Source organism: Alligator sinensis, unplaced genomic scaffold, assembly GCF_000455745.1.
Source record: "Alligator sinensis unplaced genomic scaffold, ASM45574v1 scaffold264_1, whole genome shotgun sequence".
NCBI lineage: Eukaryota > Metazoa > Chordata > Crocodylia > Alligatoridae > Alligator > Alligator sinensis.
The window spans coordinates 4,898,416-4,906,876 of record NW_005841831.1 but is presented as its reverse complement, the minus strand read 5'-3'; the positions used below and the strand labels follow the sequence as shown (position 1 = coordinate 4,906,876).

General features: G+C 44.3%; 1 protein-coding gene across 1 annotated transcript in view; it reads left to right on the top strand.

Annotated features, from left to right (window-relative positions):
* Window positions 1-6,855: 6,855 nt before the first annotated feature.
* SMPDL3B (sphingomyelin phosphodiesterase acid like 3B) overlaps window positions 6,856-8,461 on the top strand; it is a 14,875-nt gene continuing 13,269 nt past the window's right edge. Inside the window, exon 1 of the mRNA XM_006014822.2 lies at window positions 6,856-6,984. Coding sequence (XP_006014884.1) covers window positions 6,924-6,984 — 61 coding nt within the window. The 5' untranslated portion in view covers window positions 6,856-6,923. The remainder of the gene's footprint in view (window positions 6,985-8,461) is intronic.

Sequence of the window (8,461 nt, the reverse complement as noted above, 5' to 3'; positions counted from 1 at the left end):
GGGGGGGGGGGGGGGGGGGACAGCGCTCAGCAGTAGACCTGGAAGTGGACCAGAAGCACTTCCAGTCCACTTCCAGGTTTGCTGGGGAGTGCGCAGGGCCCCCCCACCGCACCTCCCTCTGGCTTGGTGACTGGTGCCTTCTGGGTTGGGGGGGGGCACCCAGGGTCCCCCGTGGCTGATCGCTGAGCCGGGGAGGCACAATGGGGGCTCCCCCAGCGCACTCCCCGGCAGACCCGGTTGTGGACCAGAAGTATTTCCAGTCCACTTCTGGGTTTGCCGCCAACCACGTGGAGGGCTCCCCTGCACTCCTGTGGGCCACTACGTCCACCCCAGCATTGCAGTGATCACAATATGGTATGTAGAAACAGGTACGTAGAAAAAACTTTTAAAGCTGTGTCTATATCCAAATTGCTGATTCTATGAATTAGCATTGAATCTTCAGATTCTAATTCAGCCGAATTGAATCAGGGACAGTGATCCGAATCATTGAATCAAATCATTGTCCCTGATTCGGGCTGAAGCCAAATCCAGATCAAATAGTGCCTTTTTGCAGGGGATGCACCACCACACGCTGGGGTTGGACGTATGCCCGCGTGCACCCCCTATGCATCACCCCTGCCCTCCCTACTGCTTCAGGAACAGTACAAGCCCCCTTGCTAGCACTATTGTTTGGGTAGCAAGCTAATGGGGTCTCCAGCCATCCTGTCCTTCCCCAGAGACCCTGGGACCTGCATGATAACCCCACCTGGCTAGATGTGGCCTACGGGCTGCTAATTGAAAAGCTGTGGCTTGACATAATTGGAGAAAGTGGTCTAATGGGAGCTGCCACAAACCAGGGTAGTTTGTTCTTTTTGCAGTGCCTGTGGCATTTTTCTCAAGAGACCAAGGAGTTAAATTTACAGAACGATAAAGCTTGTTTATTCAGAGAGCCTTTTTAGCCTACAGCTCTGCTGTTCCCTCCTGCAATTCCCCAGCTAATGTAACAACTTATACATAAGGCTCTTGGTGGTATCCACACATCTTCCCCCTACGCATGTAACATATCCCCCTGGAATACTAACTTTGGCAGTTTAGTTCAACCCATTGTTAAAGCACATTTTAACAGGTCTCTGTTAGTCTTTGTGTTGGCTTTTTAGCTCTAGGTGATCTTCTCAGTTTCTGCATTCTTACCCCTTATTATTTCAGTTCTTGTTTGGTTTCCTTTTTCAGATGTCTCTACTTCGGTGGCATTTTCAGTCTCCTTTGCCGTGTTGCTTTGCTGTTAGCTCTGCTTCCTCTGGTGAATGTGTGGTTAGCTCCGTTTCCTTTGGTGAGTCTCATAATGCTGCTTCTTTTCACCCCTTTACAAGCTGCAAGTGTTGTCTGTTCCTTCTTAATACCTGTCCTTCCAGTGTGACACCTTATAGGATTTACTTGATAGGAAACTAGTGCTTTTTGTTTCCACGTCCGTCCAACTGAAATAAGCACCGTATCTTTGTCGTGCAGTTGTGGTAACTCCCTGGCATCCCTGTCGTGGTACCATTTTTGTTTGAGCTTGTCAAATTTTTTAAATCTTTTCACATTTTGCTTTTCATTCTGATGAGCATCATCCACAAGATTTGGCAGCCTGGTGTTCAGTTTCCTGTTAAACAGCATTTCTGCTGGGGACACTCCATGTTTTAGGGGTGTGTTGCCCTGTAATTTAAAAGTGACAGGTAAACATTGGTGTGTGAATCTGTAGCTTTTTTCAACCATGTCTTCACTATTTGTACTCCATTTTCCACTAGACCATTGGATTGTGGGTATTTAGGACTTTAAGTGTTGTGATGGGATCCATATTTGTTTTCAAACAAATCCATTTCAGCTATCACAGGTGATGATACATAGATGAACATATGAAATTTCTTATAGCCATATACCAGAGCTAAACTTTCTTTCTTAATTTGGGAGTTTTCTTTTGGGGTTGGCCGTATTGGTCTGGGGCTGTCTGATAAACAGAGCCTTTTGGTTCGAGTTGATATGTTTTATTAGACCAACTTGGAGGTGGGTTGATGTTTCTAGCAAGCTTTCGGATAACACAGTATCCTTTTTCAAGATAAGTGGACTGCAGGAGGGGGTGACCTGTGTATACCGGGGAATCCATCAGTAGTCTTTTCTCAATTTGTGCATATAGATACTTTAATTTAGAGAGTGCCCTAGATGCATTTGCTACCAGTCTCCAGCTATCCCCACGTTTTTGAAGTAAAGCTGCTCCAATGCCTTCTCTATAAGCATCTGTTGACAATTTAATGGGTCTTTTAGGGTCATAGTATTTTAGTACTGGAGCTTTCACTATTTTTTCATTCAAGTTTTTAAATTCATCTTCATTCATGTTCCTAAATCCACTGAGCTTTTATTTGTAGGAGTGATCTAAGGTGTTTGGTCTGCTCTGCTAAATTAGGTAGATATTTCCCTATATAACTGATCATTCCCAGTAATCGTTGCACCTACACAATTGATCATTCCCAGTAATCTTTGCACTCCTTCCTTATCTGTAAGGGGTGGCATGTTTGTACTGGCTTTAACCTTTGCAGGATCGATTTGCACCCCTTTTTCAGAGAGCTTTTCTCCCAGATATGTTATTTATTTGACCCTGAATTTGCATTTTTGTTTGTTCAGTTTCAGACCTTCTCAGTGAGCTCTTTCTAGTACCTTTCTTAGCCTGAAGTCATGTTCTTCCATAGTATTTCCCTAAACTAATACATCATCAATATAAACCATAGTTCCATCAAGAACTTCAAAAATTTGTTGCACCTGTCTGTGAAACACTTCAGATACAGAACACGGTCCAAAAGGAAGCCTATGACAGCAATGCCTTCTGAAGGGAGTATTGAAGGTACATTATCTAATGCTATTCTCTTCTAGGGAACTTGGCAAAACCCAGAAGAGGCATCCAAAGGGGAGAAATATTTAGCTTCTGTCACATTGCCAAAAACCTCTTCTGTGGTGGGAATAAGAAAATACTCCCTTTTGATGTATCTGTTTATTTACTTAGGATCCAGACACAATCACAAGGATCCATCTTTTTTTTTTCTATTATGACCAGTGAATGAACCCAAGCAGTTGGTTGCTCTACTTTTTTTATATTTTCCATGTTCGCTAATCTACCCAAGTCCTTTTTCAGTCTCTCCCTTAGTACAAGGGGAACATTTCTTGGAGCACGTGTGGTGGAAATATTTGGTTCTCTTAATTCTATCTTGTACTCAGTTGACAGTTTCCCTATAACTTGAAACACATCATAAAACACTTCTTCTATGTTCTTGCTTTCTAGTCCCTCAATGGCATCCATTCTTTTAATGAAACCTAGAGTTTTACACATTTGCAACCCGATAATTGCCACTAGCTTTCCTGGGACTATTACAAACTGAACTTTTATATTACCCTTGTATCTAACATGCAGTGCACAAACAACCTTGGTTGCAATCATGTTCCCATTAGACGCTCTAAATTTCACTTTCTTATGCTCATAGTACACAGGTTTAGTTTGTTTGTTTTTTTTAAATAATGTATTCTGGTATTACATTGACCTGTGCCCCTGTATTTAATTTAAAAGTTACCATTAGTCCATTGGTGTCTTGGGTGATTGTCCAATTCTCAGAAGAATTAACTTCCTGTATTGTGCCAATGAAGAATTCTTCCTCGTCCTTGTTGCATAGAGCATGCACCTGCTATTTCTTGTGTGGCACATCCTGCTCCTTTCTGCAAACTTTTGCGAAGCAATTGAATCTTTAGCATTTGTTGAAGTGCTAACCAAATGCAGGGCACTCTATGGGTTTGTGGTAACCCCCACAGCATCTGTAGCTGACCACTGTTTCTTCAAGCAATTCTCTTTGGCCTCTGCTTGCCTGCTTCATAGTGAGGTCCTCCTTCCTGTGTTGTTTATGTGTTGCCATAGGTTTTTGTAGTCTTGTAATCCTTTCTAGTTCATCTTGTTCTTCTTTTTCCTCCAGCTTCTGCAGTCTGTTATCTCAGCCTCTTGGCACATTCTAACTGCCTTTTCCAAGTTAAGCTCAGAATCCTCTAGCAGTCTTTTCCTGAGGCTTGTATCCCTTATACCTAATAGTATTTGGTCTCTGATCATGAACTCTTTTAGGTCTCCAAAGCTGCATGTCTGGCTCAGCAGTTTGAAGTCTTTGAGAAACCCCTCTATTGTCTCTCATTCTTTCTGCTGTCTCATGTGGAAATTATGCCATTCAAAGATTTAATTTTGTTTGGGTATACAATATTCCTCAAACTTTTTTATCTCTCTGCCAGAGCTTTTCTGATTTGCTTCTGACAGTTGTAGGCTACAATATTATTATTATTATTATTATTACAGTATTATTATTATAGCATTAAATATATTTATTCAGAGAGCCTTCTTAGCCTACTGATCTGCTGTTCTCTCCAGTATTCCCTGGGCCAATGTAACAATTTATATTATAACACTCTTAACGGTATCCAGGGGTGTAGGTTTTAGCCGTGTTGGTCTAAGGACATAGGCAGACAAGGTTCCTTGGGTGAATTTGATATCTTTTATTAGACCAACCCAAATAGTTGGAGAATAGTTACTAAGCAAGCTTTCGGGTTCAAAAACCCTTCGTCAGGCTAAGGAAGTCTTAGCAGTTGGTGTGTGCTCTTCCTGGATGGAATGAAAAGTAAAGAAGTCAGAGGCTGGGCTGGGGATTATAATGTGGCAGATTATAATGTGTCAAAAATCCAATGTCTATATTTAGTCCATGATCTCTAGTATCCATTTCATCAACCTCCTGGATACTAGAGATCAGGGACTAAACATAGACATTGGATTTTTGACACATTATAATCTGCCTGGCAACTGACTCCCCAGCCCAGCCTCTAAGATTTGCCCATAAAATAACTTCTTACCCCAGTAAATCTTCATCTAACCTGGTTCAGTCTGAGTTTTGTGGATCCAGCAGGGAAAGTTTTGCCAGGTTATGATGTACCCCTACAGTTTATATGGTATAGGTTCTGTGAAAGAGGCAAACTCAGAGTTATCAATTGCTCTGAAAATCACCTTAACCAGAGGCAATCATTAAAGTAAACACAATATCAAAAAATGTTTATTACCTGGGATCCGGATTTTCCATTTCCCACAGAAAAATGGAAAAAACCGTGGATTTTTCCTTTTAATTGAGAAAAATGCAGATTTCTCATTTTAACAAAAAACACGTGGATTTTGCACCTTTGCAAAGAGCTCTCCGGAGGCTGGCAGAGCTCCTTGCTGCTGTGAGACCTGCGCCACCCTGGCAAGGCACCCCCTGCCTGCCTGGCAGGGCAGGGGCAGTGGCACGGAGTTGTGACCCTTGCTTCTGCCGGGTTGGCAGGGGGCATGGCAGCAAGGAGCTTTCCTACCCTGCTCTGCCCTGCCATGCTAGGAACCACCCACTGGGCCGCGGAGGCCCCTGCAGCCAGCAGCCCACACCCAGCCCACCGTAGGCTGTGCTCTAGCTGTCCCACCCGCAGGGGAGAGGGAGCTGGGCTCTGTGCTCTGCTCGGGCTGCAGCAGCTGCCACCTCCCATGGGTGGCAGCCAGGGCTCAGGTGCTGCTGCAGATGGGCAGGAGGCTTCGGACCCATGTCCCTGGCTCCACAGCCCCTCTGGCAGAGCTGGAGCGGGCGGGGGGCTGTGGGTGGGGAGTGAGGAGCCTGGACTTGAGTCTTGGTGAGCAAAAAGGGTAGGGGAAGCTCTGATTTTCCATAATAAAAAACCCCCAAAATCAAATACCCAAATTGATAGGTATTTAGAAGTTATTTTAGTATAGTGATTGAGGCATTGGTAGGCTTCCAAATTGCTTTAAAATGGTAAATATATCAATAAAACATTGTGTTCAACTGATACCTATATATATGGTGGCCTTTCATTTTAATTATGGATTTGGGGGGGTTATCAGAGAATTTGCATTTTTATCAGAGAAGTTGCAATATTTAAACAGAGAAAACCAGGATCCCTATTTATTACACAAGCAAGAAAAATCACATTAACAAATAGGTGCAGATTGTACAGACTGAATATGAGAAATGAACGCCCCCAAATTGAAGTAAGATCTCACTCCGCATTTTTTATTAAAATGCAGGACCTCTCTGCCCAAAGCACTGCCCCTTTTCTCTCCTAGCAGTTTGCTTGCAGGTTATCCCAGCTTCTGCCAGCTTAGGAACTGGATCACTTAAAGCCTAGGGATCCCTAGACCATGAAATGAGAAGGGCTAGATTTGCTATATGTAACTGCTGATGCTCAGGGTCCATGTTCCCTTCTTATGGAGACATCTTACAAAATGAAGGCTTTTCCAACACAAACCACTTTAGGTTTCATAATTGGAGGTTGTGACATCTGGAAACTTAGATCCAGCCAGCTGGCAGAGGGTTGGGGGGGAGAAGGGCAGGCAAGGAGAGAGAGGGCGAGGGGGAAGGGGAAACTAGATCATTTCCAGCTTCTTCCCCTTCCCCCATTACGTGTGTGTGATATATTAAAAGCCTGTTGTTCCCTAGCCAGGCTCTGCCTTTGTAGGATCTGAAAAGGTCTGGTTCTGCTGTCTGCTGTCTAGCGCTCTATTTAGGCAACATTTTGGGCCCACAAGGCATCCTCCTTCTGAAAAAAGTGCACTTGCTAGCTCATGTCCCTTACTCGCAGCGTGCCAGCTCAGGCTGCTTACCAGCTTCTTTAAGAACAAGAGTCTCCCTCCTGGCTGTGATCCAGCCTCCCAACCAGCAGCAGACTCAAAGCTAAGTGGCCCCCTACTGGTAGAGAATAACTTGAGGCAAAGGGGAAATGCTCCAACAGCAAACTCTCCAAGTGAGTCAGAGGGCTGGGCTGGGATGAGAAGGCACGGGAATTGGTTTGTTGAAGCAGGTGATACGGGAAGTAATTAATTGGCAAACACTTGCTGCCAGCACTCTCTATTCAAGATGGAGCCTGTGAAAGTTTTGCTACTCCTGCTGCACTGCAAGTTCACTGTTGCCACCACAGGTAATTCGAATTCATAGTGCTGTTGTCTTCGATTTTTTTCCTATAGCCATGTGATTTCTTTCAAGCGCTGAGAGATGTGTTCTTGCTAAGAGGAGGTTTCTTATCGTTTGACTTCTAAGCCAAATGTGTGGCTTGCTAGTGTCTTTTGAAGCATGAAACAGAGAATGCTATAATCCTCTGACTTTTGAGGCAGAATGCGGTGGCCTGTCTTCAGGGGTGTAGGTTGCAGCTCTGTTGGTCTAAGGACTTCGGCAGACAAGGTTCTTTGGGTAAATCCGGTATCTTTTATTAGATTAACTCAGATAGTTGGAAAAATTCTTCTTAGCAAGCTCTCGGGCACAAACGCCCTTCATCAGGCTGAGGTAGACTGTCTTGGCATTCACAGGGTTTATTCCAATGGCCTTGGAAATAAAACACACAGGACAAGGTGGAACAAGGCAACTGGGCCTCCAAGGCAGCAGTGATGCAGAGGCCGTGGCAACCTCCAGCTGCCCCAATACTGCTGGTGTATCTGCAGCAGTGGCATCTCCGTGCCTGGGTTGTTTTCCTGGTTGCCCTGCCTTAGTTTTGCTACTGAGCCCAGTCAGGATGCACAAAATTAGACACAGTGACTCTGCTGCTCCAATTAGTACAGAAACATCATGAACTTAAAAAGATTCCCTTCTACATGCATATTAGTTGTACTCTGAGCAACACAGGAAATCCTTATAATAGACAAGAGGGTGAACAGCTTGCTGTAGGCTGAGTAGCTCTGCTGAGTATGGTCAGGAAGAGAGAGGGTTTTTGGGCAACAGGGAAAAGAAAATATTTTAAAAGACAGGAAAATGCATCTGTAAAACAGCAAACAGCTAGAGTCCTCAGGGCAAAAGTGGGGCTTGGAACTCATTTATGAATTGGACTCTAAGCTATTATTGCTTTTAGATGCCATGATCTGCCCCCCCACCCCCAGTGATGACAGATTTGGACTCTGTACACTGTAAAGAGGTGGGAATGGAATGGCAAGAGCTAAGTTCAGGTTCCTCAGTCCATCTGCACTCTCAGCAATACTGATTCCCTGCTGGTAACATGCACAGGCCCAGACCCAAGACTTTTGTGACTCTAGGATAGCACAAATCCTTGGTGTAAGGCCAGATTACTTAGCCAGGACCATGCTTTAGTGTTTAGGAAGTTCTATGTTTGGTCATTTGTCCTTCTTCCAGCAAGCCTAAAACAGGCCAGGAACTTTGTCCTAAGGATTTTATGGTGCCTGCAACAGCGTACAGTGTTTCTAGAATGACTAACAGGCTGAAGTAGTGCTGATCAGGACATGATTTTGCATGCTTCTGGCAGCACACCTATCTCCCAGCAGCATAATACATGTGGTTTGGCAGGTTGGAGAAAGTTGCAGCCCAATAGCTCACCAGAGTTTATACCCTGAGCTTCCATGCCATCTTCAGGCTGTAGCTGTGGCTATGTACAGACATCAAGTTTCTCCAGG